Genomic DNA, 20,161 nt, shown 5'->3' with positions numbered 1-20,161 from the left:
TGCTCATAATATTGAATCCAGTTTACGAGCAAGTTTGGACAAGGATCAAGATACATCTTTATTGTGGGTTGTACATCAGTGGAAACATAATTGCTGTTCCTAAATGTCCATGTGCAAGGGAAGAGATCTTATTTTCTGTGTTTGCCCTCTCTCTCTCTCTGCGGTCCAGCCCCAGAGAGAGAGAGAGAGAGTGACAGCCGCCCCGCTGAACTGAGCCCGGCTGAGCCGCTTGTTTCTGGGAGGATGAAGAGGAAGAGGAAAGTCATTGGTGGGGCTGCAGGGCGAGGTGTGTCCGAGCCAAATCACATCTCTGAGGCCGAGCAATCAAATCACTGCACAACTCAAGAATTCCGACCACACAAAAGTTCGGGAGAGGAAAAGGCAGGGTCCACGCGCACAGCAATCTGGGAAATGTAGGACTTCCCATGTAGTTGGTGGAGCTGCAGCCACAGGGCCATGTGGGGGGAGGACCATCACCTGGTAATAGATGTTTACAGTGAGTTTAAAAAGTAATGATGCATGAACGGAAAGAATTGTCTGGTCATACCTAGATTTAACAGAACTTACAATTAGCACATGATGTGACAACACATGATCTCCTCAGGACAAAAGCCTGTTCTCCAGCACATATTTATTACATGAAATATCTATCAATATAACAACAGCACCGTCAATAAGCAGTTAGGATTTATTTTTGATTAACCCATTAGAAATTGGATCCCAAAATCACATGCAAAAAATTAATAAATTATTGTTGTTTATAATCAAATTTAATGATAATAATTTTGGAGCAAGAAAGAATCGCTGGTGTCAGATTCCCTGGCGATAATATCCACAAGATTCTGAACATTCATAGCAGCCAACAACTGGGCCTATTTTCTGAATACATGTCATTCTGAGCAGACTGAGTCAAACTCCCTTTGTTTTGGTGACTGGTCCGGCTACTAGTTCAGGTAACTACATTCGCTGCCTTCAAATGTGGTCGTGTTCACGGTGTTCACCAAAAGACTAAATTTTAAATGGAAGCAATAACTATCCCAAATATTTATACTTATATAGAATATTTTTATAGTGGACCGTCTCAATAATCAGGAACCAATTGTTGTAACTCAGAACACAAACACACATTCTACTGTTTTCCTCACATGGCAAACATTAGAAGATATGTTTAGAAAATTACAATATATGAAGTTTAAGTTGTAACACATGAGTTCTGTTCTAATAAATACACACTCATTGTTCATATTAAAATGACTTCAGCATTAATACACTCAACTGATCACATGTTGTGACACACAAATGGTCTACTCTAGTAAATTTTGTTTTATATAACTAAATAAAATAATATTCTCCTCTCACTCCTCTCTAAAGTCACCCCCCCCCCACCCCCCCTCACTCGTGTCACTTTTCTCCTCAGGATATATCTTCAAGAACGGCCTTCTTTGTGAATTACTTTTATCTTCACCAGGATCTAACCTTAACTGCACTGGGTATTTAAGGAAAACGTCTTATTCCTAAAAATATGATGAGAAAGACAAGACATTTCTAAGAATTTTCATAGAGTTAGAGGAGACATGAGAGACTCTGTCTGCGCTAGGATGTTTTATGAATATGATCCCTAAGAGTGGAGGAGTGGTTGTTTGAGGGAAAGCCCTGTGTGTTGACGTGCTTGTAGTTCCTATTTGACAAAACTGCCAATAATTGATCAGCTGCTGCAGGTATTGGGTCATGCTGCGTCAACGTTATGCAGAAATTCAGCAATAAAACCATTATCTTAATGGTGCATGTGTTACAGACCTAGAGAGCTCACATACAAATGTGACAACACACTGCTCTTACACTGCACTTTACTCAGTTGCAACATTGGAATATATAGGATTTATTTTTGGAGTATGTATTGTTTGAACCTCATTAAGGACTAAAACTCAGGATATGCCTATTTTAAGATTTTGAATCCCTTAACTTTATTAAGCTGTTTCATCATTAATTTTGAAGGAAGGGTTCAATGAAAATACATATCATTAATGTGCTTAATTCCCATCACTTCATAAATTCATATGCTCATAATATTGATTCCGGTTTACTAGCAAGTGTGGACAAGGATAAAGATACATCTTTATCTTGGGTTGTACATCAGTGGGAACATAATTGCTGTTCCTAACTGACCATGTGCAAGGGAAGATATCTTATTTGCCTGTGTTTGCCCTCAGACTATTCAGTTTATAGTTTGTTTTGTCTAATGCACTTTCCCAAACCATTCATATCTCATACATTTATGTTACTCTTGAATCCAGATAAAATAATGTGTTTGAATAAATGTCAAAGACAATCTTTTGTCCCATAGATAAATTACTGTGGTTTGTAGAAAAAGAAATCCCCATGTCTCTGGTCTTCATGCAGCTAATGTGCCCCCTCTTCTGGCAGACACACAGCATTACATAAACACATTGGCTGTGAATGGCAACAGTCTATAACCGAGTAGAACTAAAAAAATTAAAATGATTACATAACTTTGCATGAGTGTCATTCTGTTAACGGTTTACATTACAACGTGGATCACTTTCAGGTCTGCTCCAAACACACTTTCATTGTTATTCATTTATTTGTTCCGCTCATCTTGTCCTTACTGACAATCACCTGCGGTGTCTGGATTAATATGACATACTTTAATCATGTGCACTGAAAATTGAATTTAAGAACACAGTGGAATGATGAAATTAAGAAACACTGAACCTAGTGAAAATGTTTGCAATATGAAGAAAGAGACACTTTCTCTTTCACATTGTCTATCAGTGAAACCTACTGGTTAAGGTCAGTTCAGCCACTTTCTTGCAGCTGCTGAATTCATGCTAAAACTCTAGTGGCCTGCAACTTTATAGACACAGCAAATCCACACTGTCATATTCTTTAAAAAAAAAAAATTCTCTCAGGTCACTACAGATGGCCTATTTAGGTCATGGTGATTGAGCAGTATCATAGCCAACATATTTTAAAACTAACACATCTCTACAGATGAGGGAATAAAGGAGGGGGAAGTGATTATTCTTCTGCAAATTGCCTCTTGAAAGGTTGAAACTCAGGACAAAATGATTTGACATGATCAGTGTGTGTATAAGTCATAATTATATAAACAAATTATCAATGAGTTAATATTATTAGTCTTGGCAGTTATTGAGCTTTTCCCCTTATCTCAACTCATCTATCTTTTCTTTAGATATATCATTTTCTGTTTTCTGTTTGTATTAGTATTGGAGAACAATACTGAAAGAATACTTACTTACTTACTGAAACATAAGAAATAACACAAGAAAAAGACCTGTGTCTAAAATCTCACTAAAAGTCAAGTATTTTAGCAAGGGTATCGATAGTAAAATAAACTACTCACAATAGCTCCTGTGGATGTTTTTACAAGTATACACAATTTTATTTGAATATGATTAGTCGCACATAGGTGACATTTCAATGGTGTCAGTCAAGGTCTATGATCAAGGTAGAAGTAAGATGTATAAAGTAGACTGAAGTATGCTCAATGTAGTTGCAACACACGTATGTACTTATCGATGTAAATCATATATTAGATGATTATATTAAATATTGTTGTTTTTTTGTGTATTCAGTTTGGCTTAATGGTGCCGCAAATCTACTGGTACTGCATCTACTTGCTGTATGCCACTGCTGCAACTTATATTGTAATAAAATTATGTTAGTAAATAAATACTTTGATATACTATATACTATACTATACTATACTATACTATATCATATTATACTATACTATACTAAACTATACTATACTATACTATACAGTGCTATACTATACTAAACTATGCTATGCTATACTGTGCTAAACTATACACTACATGAATATGTATTTTATTATATATTTCAAGGCACATTCAAAATTCACATATATACTATTTCATTGACATAAAATGAAGTGTAAGTGTAAGTAATGACTTTGACAAAGGTGTTTTCCTATTGAGGTAGCTCCCAAGAAGATTCCAAGAAAAGGTGATTCCTTTTTCCTGTGGATACTATACAAAACATGGCGAAAAAAATATTTCTTCAAATAGATCCCTTCCCCCGGAATCGTACACCCTGGACCTTTAATAAACACGCTTTGGCAGACGATCACTTGTTGGCACCGTGCACCGGCGCCGCTCGGTATTAGAAATCAACCGTACCTGAGCTCCCCCCCTGTCCTCCTCTCTCCTGCTCTCTCTCTCCTCCCACTCAGACTATTAGACGTGTCGGTTGGCTCCGTGTCTGAGCCCCGCTCCTCTCCGCGTGTCATACCCGCACTCAGCACCTCTCAGCACGGACAACACAACAGACCGTCCCGGTCCGTCTCCTGCACTCAGTCCGTAGTTAACTACCCAACTTCCGCCAACAGCAGCTCCTGACGCACCGGGCTGTGGGCGACGGACGGAGGGGATGCTGCTCAACCACGAAACCTGCGATATAAACTAAGTACAGAGAGTTCTGCTCGGACGGAGGGTGTCAGGATGGAAGTCTCCACCGCTGCCCGTCCTCCCTCAACCTGCAGGCCGACCTCTGGCGGAGTTTCAGCGGATGAGAACACCTCCGCCGCCGGCCGAGCTCCGAGCCAGGTGCCGGGGAAGAAGCAGGCGGTGAAGCGGCACCACCACAAACACAACCTGAAGCACAGGTACGAGTTCCTGGAGACGCTCGGCAAAGGGACCTACGGCAAGGTGAAGAAAGCCAAGGAGAGATCCGGCAGACTGGTGAGCTTATAGAACAACACACAGTTATATAGTCGTTAACCTTTATCCACTAAGCCACATCTGCACTGGTGTATTAAGGTCTGTTTGCTGTTCGGTGCTGGCGGCCACCTGTTGGTCATAGATAGAGAGCTATTTTTAGAGAACAGTCTGCTCTCAGGTAGATTTCAGTTTATAAAACCATCGACCACACAGCTTTGCATTCAGGTGCCTCGCTGTCAAAGGGACCAGTCATATTATAGAACGATCAAATCATAAAACTATGCTTTGCTCCGATGTTGATCAGCTGACAGCACACAGTGAGTTTGCCCCGAGAGTTCAATGTGTGTGTGTGTTTTTTGAGAGGGTGCTCTCAGGTTTCTACTGTGTGTTTATGAGTTCTGTGAGTTTCTACCCACATGCTAATAATGTAGGCATGCTCGTTTCTGTCATCTGTGCTGCTGGGTTACAACGTGTGTGACACCCTCTGTATTCACAGGTTTTCAAACACTTGAAGTCTTCATTCTCCATTTTAACCTCATATTAGACCTGTGCAGGTAGAGTCCACACAACTGTCCCCATGTTTTAGGCAAATATCTAAATCTTCAAACTTTCATATGTTGTGCATTTAATGTAAACGCCATTATCAAACTAGTTATGATCAAATCAGGTTTCAGAGTTTAAAACTATATTTCACATTAAGTTTACCCATAAACCTCAATATGTTTGTTAATCCAAAAATCTTTGAAAATAAATTGTTTTGGTGGATTTTTTGAAAGAGCAGTTGACAAAATAATTAATTAATTTATTTGAGGTCATCATACAGAGTAAACAATTCCTGTAAATCTATCAGAATGCAGGGAGTTTTTATGAAATCACCTCCCGTGGTGAGAGGAAGTTCAAAGGAAAGGCGTTGCGGTGGAACGTTTGGACGGGGAAGTTTGGTGAATTTCTCTCTGAGCTCTTGATGAATGGAGACTTAAGGGAAATGGCCACTGGCTTTTCAGGTGGATTCCAGTTCACTGTGACCTGAGGGGGAGCGGGAGGTATGTAAAACAGACAGGAAAGAGATAAGCCTTTAAAAGGGATGTGGAGAAGCTGGTAAACAAACGAGAATGTCCGAAACAATGACTTGTATAAGACTTTAGGCTTTTAAATATGTTTAAATAGTGTAAGGCCGGGTGCTCCTCCTGGCTTTAGCTATTACTTACTGTTGGGCTGTGAACGTGGGGACAGTGACACTTTTTAATGTCTGAATCCACAGCTTGGGACGCCTGAACTCCTCACAACCAACATCATATGACTCCACCAATGTAAAACATCACTCACATTACATGCCAACAAGGTGCGCCTCATTATTTAATTCCACATCTAAACCAGAATGGCACCCAGGCCCAACATTCCCCTAATGTAACCACACTTAAATTCACTAGATCCAGATTTTTTATTTGGATCTTCACCAAATTGCACACACTCGGAAACATCAGTCCCATGAATATACCGGAGTTTTTTCCCTTCAAGATCCGCGTTTTATTCTCTCGTAAATGAGCAAAAAAGTTTGAAAAACAACCGATCTCACAATGGATCCACTTCAACATGTTTCTTTCCTGACGATTATCGCATCCTTCCACCAAGTTGCATTGTGGTCTGTCCACTAATTCTTTCGTAATCCTGTTTACAAATAAACAAACCAGCAGCCAAATGGAAAGGGGTGAGAACATCACCTTCTTGGCAGAGATAATTAGGGGCAGAATACTAATACAATGTATACTGTATATAAATACTGTTAAATCGCAAAAACAAATGTCACTTAACGTTATCTATGTACTGATGTGTCAGTTTATATAAATATTAATAGGCCACAGTGCATATGAGAAACACCTCAGTGTGACACAGGAGAGTTCAAACAGCATCGCAGACTTTGGAAATGAATTATAACCTCCATGATGGCAGGGTGTTGTTATTTAATTTATACTGGGTGAAACCTCAAAAGATGACCTTCTGCTTCCATCCCGAAATGCCAAGTGAAAATCTTGAGCACAACTAGAGTAGAGAAACTAGAGAATGGCTGAGTTTCAGGTTTAGTCACAGCTGAGATCAAAAAAATACTAGATACTTGGCCCGGTGTGAGCGGCTGCAGTCACGTAATCAGGATGGCTCTTTGTTAACGGGTCGTGTTTGTTGTGAGGGAAAGTGCGTAGAAGTGAAAGAGGAAAGATCCAGGAATCCCCCCCCCCCCACCGTACCTGCTGTAAACAGGTTGTGATTCATGTCCAGCCTTGTCTGAGCACCTTCCACTGTCTGACATGACTTGGTGCTGCTGCAGCGCTCTGTTTTTATAGGATATGAGTTGGCGTCTGAGATTCATCCCCCGCGGAAGGAGTCCCGATCCCAACGCTCCCCAACACCCGTGTTACAATGTCAAAATGAGCTCAAGTGTAAGTTTTGAGTTTACACCAAACAAACGGCAGCTGGCGTGGAGCGGTAACAGGAGAGACGCTCGTTCGCTTTGTTTTCATCGGCCTACCTCACTAATGACAGCATAATCCACAAAGAGGTGTAATTTGACTCGGGGCGTGACACAACGGATGGCTTCATCTCGCGTGCGCTGTGGCAATACAGCTGTTCTAATTGTCTGCGTGCAAATATTTGATTGCATAACCCCTTTTAGATGTGGGGGTTAGGGGGGGGGGTCCTTCAGCATATACTCTATGGTTGACCTCACTCTCACACTGTGCGTGACATGAACGCTCTGTGTTCCTTCATGTATGTGACATGACGCCTCAATAAAACGCCCACACTGTACTGCAGCTATTAGTAAATAATGACTAAGTTTGTTTGTTACATCCTTTCTGAGATCGTATTGACAACCGGCTGATTTTTAAGTTAAAATAATTATCTCGTAAATGAGTTTGTCTTCGTTATTGAGTTCACTTTTCCGACCACCACAATAAACAGAGAATTTGCTTCTGTTCACTCACAGTGCAACAGGAGACACAACCACACTGAACACATCTCACAAATAATGACATCATACATACAAAAACTTAATAATAATAATACAAGGTACCTGAGATTTAAAACGATGTTTTTTAAAGCTAGGCCTTTTACAGTAAGATGTCTGAAATTTAAAGGGTTAAATAACTTAATCATTTAAAACTATGCAAACTAGAAATAACTATAAAGCCACTTGGAGAGCGCATAACTCCAACAAGGCTAACGCCATATCTGACCATGTTAAAGATCTGTTTCAAAATTGAACGGGTTCAGTAAACTGGAGGATGGGGGAGAATCATGTCAAGGCTTTTTGTCGAACTTAAGAAGTTGGAGAGAATGAGAGAGAGAGTGGCATTAGATGCAATCTCAACTATTTTCTCTTGTGCATTCGTTTTAACAGTGGTCAGACTACCAAACCAAACTGTGATAGAGAAAGTTATTGAATAATTTGGTCTATATTAAATACACACACACAAATGAATGTCTCTCACTACTTCTCGGCTTGTTGTATTCAGCCAACTTTGAATGAAATATCTGATTAAACAAATACATCAATTAAGTTATTTGCTTATTCAGGCTTCATAGGGTTTTGTTTTCACCATGTTTATTTGTTGGTCGGTTTGTACATGTTTTTGTTGTAAACCGGATTACACATAAACAACTGAAAGGATTTCCACTAAACCTAGTGTAAGTATGGGTCAGAGAAGAACCCTTTTTGGTGCATTTTGGACGGGTCCAGGAATGTTTCTTTATTTAAAATAGCAAGAAATGGACTTTCAACACTTTCACCATTTTCCCAGTTAATAATTCCTGGATCTTGTTAAAAAATGAAATCTCCCTGATGAATTTAATCTAGTTTAAAATGTATCGGTTAGACGTGAAAGTGACTGGATGTTAATATTGAGTTACTATTGTTATGAAGGAACCAGTTTAGGTGTTGAAACAGGATTTCATTAAATGATGTGTAACGGCTCACTTGCTAAATGTTATAACGAGTTGAAGTTTGAACTTAGGAAGAGCTGCTGCAGAGATATGGTTCTAGTGTGTTTGTACATGAGCCCTGTGTGAAATTTTCCAAGATATCAACCTCTCAGTGCTTAGTGCGTAGGACAGACTGACGGTGACAAGGAATGCACACACACACAGATAACCTCACAGCAGTGTGAACTCCTCATGAGTCTGGGTCCAGTCCATCTGACAGCTATGCAAACAAAAGCAGGAAACCTCGGTTCCCAGAAATCAGGAAAAAGGTCTGTGTGGTGCGAAAACTGTGACTTGGAGGAGCCAGCGGCGCAGACGGTGACTCATGACAGGAGACAGTCGAGTGTTGAAGCTGATATGACAAGTGAACGCTTTGCTCATGTCCCTGTGTCTGCAGCGTTGAGGGTTAGAGAGGAGAGGAAACAAGGATACCCCACCACCAGAGCCATCCGGTGCCTCGTGACACCCCTTTGACCTTGGGGTAGACTGATGACGCACTCGGTGCACAGAGGAATCCCAGGCATCTGAGCCTCAATTGGACAAACGCAACATAAAGACATGCGCTGAGACCCTGTATGCGACAGGTCCACGAATACAGACCCCAGCAGATACCATTCAGATTTAAATTTCCTTATTGTATGATCCTTGCAGACTCAACAGCAGACAATAGATTTCTTTACAGCAGACAATACTTGACCCAGCTTTCACTCTGCCTTGTTAGAGACAACACAGCAGAGTTTACAGTTCACTGCACATGGATCCTCTCACAAGAGGATGAGATGGAATGTTTTTTTTAACTTGTTCTAATCAATACACAGGCCTCATCTTAATTCACTGACCCCCACGGAGGCAGCATTGTAATGGCTGGCCATTGTTTTATAGTTGTGTTGGTTGTTGTTCCAGTGAGGCTGTGTAACTTTTGAAAGAAAACGAATGCTATTATACTCGTAGAGAAGCCAAGTTCAATTTGTTGGCATTGAAATGCACCTCTGCTCGTTTCTCACGGTCGATGAGCACTGATGTGTAACTGACATTGCAGAGTCTGTTGACTCATTGATGACTAGTACTTTTGATGTCGTAATGGCTTAATATTTTCCTGCAAAGTCACTTGTGACCATAGACTGCATATAAAAGATGGACGACGCTTCTCCACTTCACCCCACTATCCAGAAATGAAGCCAAGTTACGAATGTGGCCATCTTGTGACATGAAGTCGTGCTACAGTCTGAGCAGCAGCGATCTGGGGATTGAGCCACGGTCTTGAGGTCTCGCTGATACACATGCTTGAACCAATCGCTAGTCAGTCTCAGCTGTCAATCATGATGGCTCAGCTTGTTTCTATTGCATCAGATAACTTCAAACCAAACTCATCAGAGACATGGACATCAGAGAGATTCGAACTACCTAAACTGACTATCTACACTAACAGAAATCTTTGAAATTGTTTTACATGATGTGTAATTTGAGTTTGGTTCATGTCCCATCTGCTAACATAGAGGAGGCGGCCTCTTATGTCCTGTATTGCAGCTAGCCACTAGGGGGCGATCGAGACGATTTGGCTTCACTTTTAGGAGCCGTCATGCCGTCCATCTTTATTTACAGTCTATGGTTGTGAAGGGTCTTTTTGAAGTATCTCTTTGATGCTTCTAACAACAGTTAAGCTGTTATTGTGTGTACTGATTAATACCTGGTCTTTGTCTCAATTGGATTTTACATTTCAATTACATGAAATAAAAATGTTATGGATTTTCCTATTTCATGAGTCAAATATTATATTTCTTTAAAGGTGGCCATAAAGTCCATCAGAAAGGAGAAGATCAAAGATGAGCAAGACCTGGTTCATATCCGCAGAGAAATAGAGATCATGTCCTCGCTGTGCCACCCGCACATCATCACCATATATGAAGGTACAGTATTGAAAACTGTGATGACTGTGTATTTGTTTGTGTGTTTACGTGCATGTTTGGGGGGTTTGTGTCATTGTTTACCTTTCGGAGGTGACTGGATCTCTGAGGCACATGTGGAGTGAAATGCAATACCTGGAAAAAGATGGATCTCAATCAGCCTCTGTTTCAGAGTCAGAGTTTGGTCACGAACAGTCTTTGTGCTGAGGGCCGACAATTGGTTACATAAACGTGGGCACCCCGTCGACCCTAGCGAGCGCTGCAGGATATTGTGTAGGGCCTTGTGTCTTCCACTGTCCCTCACGCCTGATGAGATGGTCATCGCTGAGTGTTTCTCCTGCTCTGTGTGTTTGTTTGCAGTGCATTTATCACGGGGCCCAATTTATCCTAATCAATGTGAACAATGGGTTGTCCAGGAAGATCTGCCATCTGTGGACACATCCCTAACTACAGCGATAGTGCTGCAAAAGGATCTGCACAGTCCAGATTCCTCCCTACATTGCAGCTTTAAAGATACAACAAAATCCCAGAAGATTTTGTTTAGTTTGAATTGGCTAATTTAAAACATTATTGAATGAAGTGTTCCGTTGTTTTTTTGTCTTTCAGTGTTTGAAAACAAGGACAAGATAGTGATTGTGATGGAGTACGCCAGCAGAGGGGACCTGTACGACTTCATCTGTGACAAGAAACGCATCACGGAGCGGGAGGCCAAACACTTCTTCAGACAAATAGTATCGGCTGTACACTACTGTCATCAGGTAATAAAAACATACAGAGTTGAAAACAGAAAGTAGCATCTACGTGGAATCTTTAATTGGTAGAGTTCCATGTATCAGCCTTGTCAAATCCTCCCTCTTGGCTTCTACGTCAAACCTAATGACGCAGAGAGCTCCACTAGCTGCCCGCCCCCTTTTTCTTTTTCCTCCCGAGGGCACTCGCACCCCCAAAGTTATATAATGGGCATTATTCAGCGTCAGCCCGCTGGTCTGAACAGGGAGGCTGTGAGAACGATGCAGGGCTAAATGAACAGTTGGGTCTGTGGAGAGCTGGCATCGGGGGTAAAGGCCAGCCGTCCCACCACACACATGCATGGGCTCACTGTTTAATGAGAGTGTGATGGAACAGAAGGGCCATGCATGTGCACACACACACACACACTGACACACACACACACTCAGTTGTTCCCGCCGTCCAGAGCTGTCTGATAACCAACGTTTATATTGCAGCTCCTCAGCACTGCGCGGCATCCATGTTTGTTAAGGAACAATATTTACAGAGTGATCTGCCCTGTCATTATCTGTGTGAACCAACTGTCTCGTTTCACTCTTACTGATGTCTTGACAAATATTTAATTTTCCCTTTGTAAAGCCGTTGGGGAAAAGGCCATATAAACGCCCTCTATCTTATCTGCTAAAAAAATAGGCCAATGTGTTTCATAACGTCTACATCTTAGCAATTAATGTTACATGACACAAAAGAATGTGTCCGTTGCTTTAACCAGTGCCCAAAAGGCGAGAAGTAGCTGACCTGCATTTTTTCAGAGCAAAACAAATGCAAAAACAGTGGCTGAGTCAAAGGTATTCCCCCCCGCAGAGTGCAGGACAATGGAGCATAGCTGACGCACTAGAAAAAAAATCTTCACTCTGTTCTGAAGAATGTACTCTGACCCAGTAAAGACTAATCCTTTTTCTGTAAGATACACAACTCTGAGAAAACCGATGTGTAAGGCCCGGGTGGAACATTTATCATTGTAAAAAAAAAATATATATTGTAATGAATATATAATTTTTCTCTTCCCCTTTCAGAATGGAATAGTACACCGGGACCTGAAACTGGAGAATATTTTACTAGATGGCAACGGCAATGTTAAGGTATGTATGAGTAACAAGCCCCTGCTCATGTAGAAATTAGGGTTTTACACACAGACACACATACACACACACACACATTCACTCTTATTGTCATTAAATATCATCTTTCTTGCTTTTGTTTTTTAGTTTTTTCGGGGGTATGTAATTCATTGTGTAAGGGTAAAGTTATAAATGTGTTGTGTTTATTAAAAAGGTAAAATAAAGAAACTTTCAATACTTTTTCCACAAATTCTTGTGCATAGAAGATGACTTTCTATTAAATCGTTAAAGAGGGCATTTGAAAATGTTACTTTTCAGTGTTATGGAACATTTATTTTAGTCTCTGGAGTGGGTACTGATTCAGAAATCAATGAAGGGAAGTGATGCCAATGGAAACCTGTTAAGATATTATCTTTATTAATCTGATAACAGATCCAACTTGGCTCTTGTTTCTTGTTCTCGGCAGATCGCAGACTTCGGCCTGTCAAACCTTTACAGAGGCGACGAGTATCTTCAGACTTTCTGTGGCAGTCCTCTCTATGCCTCCCCAGAGATTGTCAATGGCCGGCCGTACCATGGGCCAGAGGTGGACACTTGGTCTCTTGGTGTGTTGTTGTATACCATGGTTCATGGCACCATGCCATTTGATGGAAACAACCACAAGATGTTGGTTCAGCAGATCAGCACAGGAAACTACCGGAAACCCATTAGGCCCTCAGGTGAGTTTTTCAAGGGGTTAGACATTCTTTTGTTGGGTCTATTTTGCTTTGCACTTTATTTTGTGACATTTCTGATCTTACTTTAATTTCTAATTTCTCTCAGATGCATGTGGGCTTATCCGTTGGATGCTGATGGTGAATCCTGAGCGCAGAGCCACAATAGAGGAGATTGCCGGACACTGGTGGCTAAACTGGGGTTACCAGCAGCCTTTACTGGTAGAGACAAAGAGCAGCACAGCAGAGCAGACCTCCTCGCCGGTCTCTCCATCCACATCCCACCCCGCGGGGCTGGCCGGCGTCGCTAGTTGGCTGCGTCGCACGTCCAGGCCTTTGCTCGAGAACGGCTCCAAGATGCGCTGCCTGCTCCGCCCGCAGGCCGGTGGAGGAGGGGACGTGGTGCGTCAGCGCTCCCTGCGGAGGTCGCGAAAGGAAAACAACATCTCCCAGACCGTTCAAGAAGGCGGCGCAGACAGTCGTCCCTCAAAGGGAATTCTAAAGAGACGCAACAGTGTGAAACAGAAAGCGATGAGCGAGACCCCAGTCACAGGTCCAGTGGAGCAGCCGAATATTTTGGGCTTGTCCGCACCACCTACTGCGCCTTCAGCCGAGTTAATGCCTCGCAAAGGTATCCTGAAAAAGCCCACCGAGCAAGAGTCAGGATACTACTCGTCCTCTCCTGAGAACAGTGACTCTGGCTTGGTACCAAAAACCAAACAGTGTCCTTCAGCGCCAACCTACAGGAAGGGCATCCTCAAGCGAAATGGAAAGTTCTCCACAGGCGGGCTGCAGGAGTTCGGCTCTCTGGACCAGCTGGCAGCCTCTCTACCGCATGGGGGCGGCAGGTCGAGACCAAGTGGGGCCATCAGCGAGGATAGCATTCTGTCCTCAGAGTCCTTTGACCAGCTGGATCTGCCGGACCGGGTGGGACCGTCCGCACAGATGGACAAACCAGCCAAGGCCAGCATGAGAGGGAGCGTGTCTGCGAACAACCTGCTGGATATCCAGGAAGACGGGATTCCTGGGGATGGGCTGCGGAGGCCCTGGAACTGCTACTATGAGCCCGGAGTGGCCGACAGCGCCTTCTCCATCACTGACTGCGATAATGTAACGGAGGCATACAAGCAGGCCATGGTGATACGAGGCTCTGCAGCAAGCTGAAGAGCCACCATGAGTAAAGGACACTGACTAAAGAATTGTCTTTTCGTTCAGTATTTTTATTACATGACTCGACTACTGAAGACATGGAAGCCAAAGTGCAACACGCTAAATCGTTTTTTTGGCTAACTTGAGGAATTGCACAGCACCAAAGTTGGAGGAGGCTTATAATTAAACACCAGATTGTATTTAAGATGGTGGACGTTAAATGATGCTTTTGAAAATAACCAGATGGATCAGTATTTTTTAACAAAGCTGGCAGTTGTAAAAAAAAAAAAGTCCATTTCAAAGATTCTCAGGAGAATGAGAGACATCTGCATTGAAACCAAAACACTGGTCTGAATTTTCAGAACTTTTACTTAGTAAATTAGAAAACTGTCTTTGGACAGAGTCACTGTAGAACTTGGGTTTAATATCGCTTTTATTGCTTAGATGGCAGAATACTAAGTCTGTGTCGGTTTATGGTGAACAGGTCAGTTTGACTACCTTCTTACGGTTTCATCGCTCTTTTGGATTCAAAATTTCTGGTCATTGATCACCTGTCAACTTTATGTTTCTCTAGGATCACAGGTTTAATGTTAGGACGGCTTCATGCACTATGTACAACAGATTTCACTAAGTTTTAAATGACATTTCATGGAAACCAAAGAAGTCTTGTTATTATATTGTTTTGTTTGTCTTTATTTAAGGCGCTGGAAAAAAGTGCCAAGTGGAGGTTTGTTTGTTTGTTGCAGCTCTCAGAGGTTTTTTTAATAAGCTTTTTCAAATAATTTGTTTGGATAATGACTTGAATAATTATCATGGCACAATTGAGTCATGACAAGTGTAACCTGCAGAACCTGCTTTTAGCTCCACAGCCTGTGATTTTATTATGTGCACAGGTGGCCTCTGGCTCTGTGTACGTGCAGGTGGCAGTTTTCACATGAGAGGTGGGGCAGACTAAGATGAATCCCATGGGCAGAAACTGGAATTTGAAAACAGCAACTTGCATTTAAAAGTAAACCATGAGCCGCAGGAAATTAGTGCATGCTGTGTGCAGTGTGGCGCAGACAAAATGTGTCACCTTTCAACTGAGCTCTGAGGATCAGTTTAGCTCAGGTAAAATTTGATAGCCACCGTGGGAGGTTAAGCCTTTCGGAGACGGATCAAAAGTTAACTTAGCTGCATCCTGATGCATCAAACCATTACAACCTAGATTCCAAATTCGACATCATGCAGACTGATGATTAACATTATGATTGACAAGATTGTGTAATTCATCTTTTACAGTTTTCTGGTTCCTGCTTTCTGAAATAACCCCTGGTGGTCAGAGATGGGTACATCAGTACTCTGCTGTTGTGCCTGAACTTTATATTGATATAATTAAAACCCTCGAGACCTGGTAACCATACAATTCATTTACCGGCTGTCATTTGAATATGAAGCAATATAACAGGAGTTGTCCAACATGCCTTGTTACAAATTTTAATGTTGAGATTTTTTGGCTCGCCATGAGGCTCATCAGTGTAAAGTACATAAGCACAAGTCACAGAGGAAGTGCCTAATCCCAACTGGACTCTGGAGGATTGTATGAGAAAGGAGCTTTTCGTATTATCACTGAAAACTGGTTTATTTAAAAGTGATGTGTGACACAGGGAAAGCATGGAGTCATATGTCTAATTTAATGTGCATCTGGCTCTGCTTGTTTTTTTGTTTTTTTCTTTGACTGCAACGAAACCTTGTTTGCCAAAGTGAACTGGCTTATCATTTCTAAGAGCATGTGATCTGCCATGTTATTGTGCCCGGGATGAGGAATCAATAAAAAAAAAAAAGACGGAACTCTATTGCTGGTGTATGTTGTTACTGATCTTCTGCACATGCGCACTTTTATATAAAATAATTTCTTTATAGTCATGAGGGAATTCAAGACTGCGAAACATCCATTCAAACAGAAACAAGTGTATATATAAAACTAAATATTACAACTTCAGCAAAACACAAACAAATGTCATGTGGAGAAAAATACATATTTACAGCAAAAACTGCTGTAAGGATTTAGTGCAATTAAAGTCATTAGCCGAAAACTGTTGAAAAAGTTAAATCACAATCATGTTTTTCAAAGTTGCTTGAGTAAATACAGAACACAGCAACAGGATGAACATTTAAAACAGATCTCATTTCCGATCTGTCTGGCTGTTAGGCCTCTCGTTCTCTGCTGCACTTTTAATAAGTATCTGGTCTGTTCGGGGCAGTGAGGAGTGTGTTCGCGAGATTTCCTTGGGTGATGTCAGCGGGGTCAATGCATAGTCCTGGATGTCAGCAGCGTGGGAGCTGATCTCTGAGCTGCCTGATCTCTATCCGCAAACACCGTCCTGAGAGAGCGAGGGCAGGCTCAGCACGTCCAGCACACTCCCCAGCTGATCGTAGCAGAGACGGAGCGAGTTCTGTTCGGGGTCAGATTTAAAAAACACAAGCAGACGTTCATCATTGTGTCACAAACAGACTTGTCCTTATGTTTGGACCGATAACAGCTTGTTTGTACTTCGCCGACTGTTTGATCAAAGCTCTTGCTAAATGATCCAAAGCAAGCCGCTGACTTCAGACAACAGGTCAAAGTCAGAAGAGATAATATCTGAAAATTTCGGTTAAACATTAAACTCACCAGATCAATGGCCAAAAGGTTGGCCAAAAGCTTCATGACCGAGTCAGAGGAAACGGCAGCGGCCTCCAACTCTTCCCTCTGCATGGTGACGCTCACACAGGCACAGGCAACAGTGGAGGGCAGGAAGGTGGAGAACCTGTGGTCTGAAGATACACCCAATGTACACAGTAACTGTCGGACTAATTAGCAGTGATAACAGTGAGAATGTCAGTAAAAGTTGGAGGTTTGACATACAGACAGATGGATGCCTCCATTGTAGACACACCCTGACAGACAAAAGGAAGAACCCAAACCCAGGCATTTCCAAAAACCTGATAAACTGACACAATATCCTAATTGCTTGAGGCAGGAGAAACACGGAGACAACAAGTCCGCCATTCAATCCCTCCTCAGACACCTTTGAATGGGTTTACACTGTCGGGAGCCGGGAATCGTCTTCATTTTATGGGTTGTAATGTCATTGTGCGTCTAAACCAGCCCTTACTGACTGGGATCTGTTGCCTCGGGCAGCATCACAGAGATTTGTGGGAAATCAGCCAGCTGAAAGGTCGGGGACGCAGGTCTTTCACAGCAGACAATACAGGATAACACAAACTCAGCTCTCTGTCTCCGAAATGAACTGCTGACTCATCGTAATCAAAGCTTTGTGCCCATTGTTCACCAGGTGGAAAGTCATTTAATTTCACCAGTCACCTTCGGGGCTCACTAACAATAAAAGGTTCTCATTCTTTCTATCTTTTAATAAAAGGGTGTTAGATTGATCTTATTGCACTGGGATAATTTAATGCTGTTAAAAATTAGGCATTTTGCCAACCTTTGAATTTTACTTGTGAAAACCATCTAAAGTGTTGGTAACTGACTTACATAACTCACCAGTGGCAGCCAGAGCAACGTAGGAGTGAAAACGCCTGCGCACGTTTGGGAAGTGGAGCGGCCGAACAAAGGGGAGAGCGTGGAGAATCGGCTCCAGGAAGTCAGAGGGAACCACGGAGGCCAGACACCAGTCCAACCTGGACACCACCGCCATCTCCCACTGCTGCAACACACACACATTCCTCTCAACCAAAATCCCACTGCAAGAACACTTGCACAAGAGACGTAGTGATACCAATTTCTCCTGCCTGAATCCGATACCTGGACTTTGGCCAATTCTGAGTGCCAGTGCATTTAAAAATCAAAACAATTTGTATAACAGTTTAACAGTTGTATGCTACTAACCCCGTTTGGAAGTGATGATTCATAAAATTGTTGATTGGGCTTTGAAAAACTAATTTAGAGAATGAATACCATAGAACCTTTGTTATTACAGTATCTAGTTTGGCAGTCATACCTGAAAATGAATAGATACATCTACAAATACACAAGAATGAACTCCACATATCTTTTTAGCTTTGAAGAGAATTTATTGGATAATTCAAATTCAGCTTCCAAAGTTTGCTGCTGCCATTCTTTGATGATTTTTCAAAAGCTTAATGAGATCGTTAGTGATGTTATTTTTGCATATGGTCCACTTTGCTGTTCTAATAGTGGGAATTGTGAAATATTGCCAAACTGATGACATTTTAGCTAGATCCGAATAATGCTACACTACAGGACTTCACTTCTTTACCTGCAGTTTTTAGGCGGCAAAGAAGAAGTAATATGCTGGAATATACTTTTAAGACGTGGGCTCGGACCAGTACATAGATTTGCAAACTCGCCAATACAGAATCCTGCATTTTCGGCAGCATAGGAAGCATTTACTATGTTAAGTATCGGTACAAGAACATCTCTCAACTAACACATGATGCAGGCGTCGTTCACACACATAGATATTTCACAGAATGACTGACAGAACTGATGAGACAGTGTTTCCCAGCGGCTCTGGTTGGTCAATCCTTAAAAAGAAGTTGTGTTCAATCAAAAATAAAGGGCTTATTATTCCTCCTCAGGACATTTTAGTTTAATATTTTCAGAGTTCCTTTGAGAAGCAAATTGATGCAGTAAGTATTCAACTTTTCTATCCAGTGACGTCTTGGGGACAGGACTCATCAGACTTGTGTTATGACCCCCTGGGTTGGGAAACACTGAACAGTCTAAAACTAGACCAGGACTTTGAGATATCGGGTCCTAGAGGTCGCTTGAATTTGTTGTGTGTTGTCTAATGGTTCTCAAATGGGGGTCCACTACTGCAAGGGGGTGAAAAGTTACAGAATTCCTCCATTAAAGTGTATCATTGTATATGGGTATTCTGTGTTGAGTCTTATATCTTTCTATGGGATTCTTCTTAGGTTCTCCTTCGTGTAAAAAAATCAAATATATCAAATTATTTCAGGGGACAGACATTCGGAGGTTCTCCCGGTGAGCCTCTGGTCTAGAGTGTTTTATGATGAGATGCAGCAAAGACGGAACTACTATCAAACCCCCTTTTAAAGAAAGTGGTATAGGCCTCTTTGCACTTTCATACCCTGCATGTAACTGTAGTGGAGGTGAGCTCTTTACCAGGATGTCCAACTCTGATAGTGAGTTTTCTGCGTAGATGCAAAGCGTGCTGGCAGTCAGGGGGACGGTCTCCCTCATCTTGGAGGCCAGGGACATGCAGGCGCTGCCTAAAGGCTGCAGGTGGCGCTTTTCGACGGCGCACGCGCTCAGGTACGAGTCCAGGTAGTGCGTGGCCAGCGGAAACACCTCGTGCTCACACAGCTGCTCCTCACACACCTGTCTGACACAAACACACTTTACAAGAATCACATAAATGGCGCTGGATTAGAGTTTGGTGACATCGTGGCAGAGTGGAGCACCTGTAACATCCACACCGCCAGAGTCCTCCTCATGCTCGGCTTTAAGTCCGCGTGCACTCGGTCCGAGTCGAGGGGCGCGTGGCCGGGCCTCTCCAGGGCCGCCAGGGTGCGCAGTGCCCGGGGGTCGTCGGTCACCGCGGGGTCGCTGTGCGCCCGGGTGATCCAGCCACGGTCCGTTTCACCGGGGACATCCGAGGAGCCATTTTGGAGCTTTGGATCAATTTGCAAAGAAACATTCAAATGTGTAATCAAAGTGACAACGATCCGAGGACCTGGCAGCTAACGAATCTACTTTGAGTAGCAGGCCTAGCTAAGGGCCGTAAGAGTTCACTCACCGCCGCCATCTTTAAAAGGGTCCGAATGGGACAGATTGTTTTTTTAATTGAATAACACAACTTTATTTCTGCTCTTAG

At 42.3% G+C, this 20,161-nt stretch overlaps 2 protein-coding genes across 2 annotated transcripts; one reads left to right on the top strand and one right to left on the bottom strand.

Annotated features, from left to right (window-relative positions):
• Window positions 1-4,268: 4,268 nt before the first annotated feature.
• Window positions 4,269-16,150, top strand: nuak2 (NUAK family, SNF1-like kinase, 2). Its single transcript, XM_062401536.1, has 6 exons — window positions 4,269-4,745; window positions 10,486-10,606; window positions 11,210-11,361; window positions 12,409-12,474; window positions 12,920-13,172; window positions 13,276-16,150. The coding sequence occupies exons 1-6, from the start codon at window positions 4,506-4,508 to the stop codon at window positions 14,328-14,330; spliced, it is 1,887 nt and encodes a 628-aa protein (XP_062257520.1). The 5' UTR covers window positions 4,269-4,505; the 3' UTR covers window positions 14,331-16,150.
• On the bottom strand, window positions 16,144-20,092 carry ccnd3 (cyclin D3). Its single transcript, XM_062396171.1, is given in 6 exon segments — window positions 16,144-16,750; window positions 16,969-17,111; window positions 17,842-18,004; window positions 19,450-19,665; window positions 19,749-20,027; window positions 20,084-20,092. Coding segments are annotated over 6 exon segments (1,080 nt in total). The 3' UTR covers window positions 16,144-16,480.
• Between the last annotated feature and the right edge of the window lie 69 nt (window positions 20,093-20,161).

Source organism: Platichthys flesus, chromosome 2 (genome assembly GCF_949316205.1).
Source record: "Platichthys flesus chromosome 2, fPlaFle2.1, whole genome shotgun sequence".
Classification (NCBI taxonomy): Eukaryota; Metazoa; Chordata; class Actinopteri; order Pleuronectiformes; family Pleuronectidae; genus Platichthys; species Platichthys flesus.
This window is presented reverse-complemented; position numbering and strand designations above follow the sequence as displayed.

Coding starts and splice junctions, on each gene's coding strand:
- nuak2 (XM_062401536.1), top strand. CDS start 4,506: ATGGAAGTCTCCACCGCTGCCCGTCCTCCCTCAACCTGCAGGCCGACC. Junction 4,746..10,485: donor AGGAGAGATCCGGCAGACTG/GTGAGCTTATAG, acceptor ATTTCTTTAAAG/GTGGCCATAAAGTCCATCAG. Junction 10,607..11,209: donor CATCATCACCATATATGAAG/GTACAGTATTGA, acceptor TTTGTCTTTCAG/TGTTTGAAAACAAGGACAAG.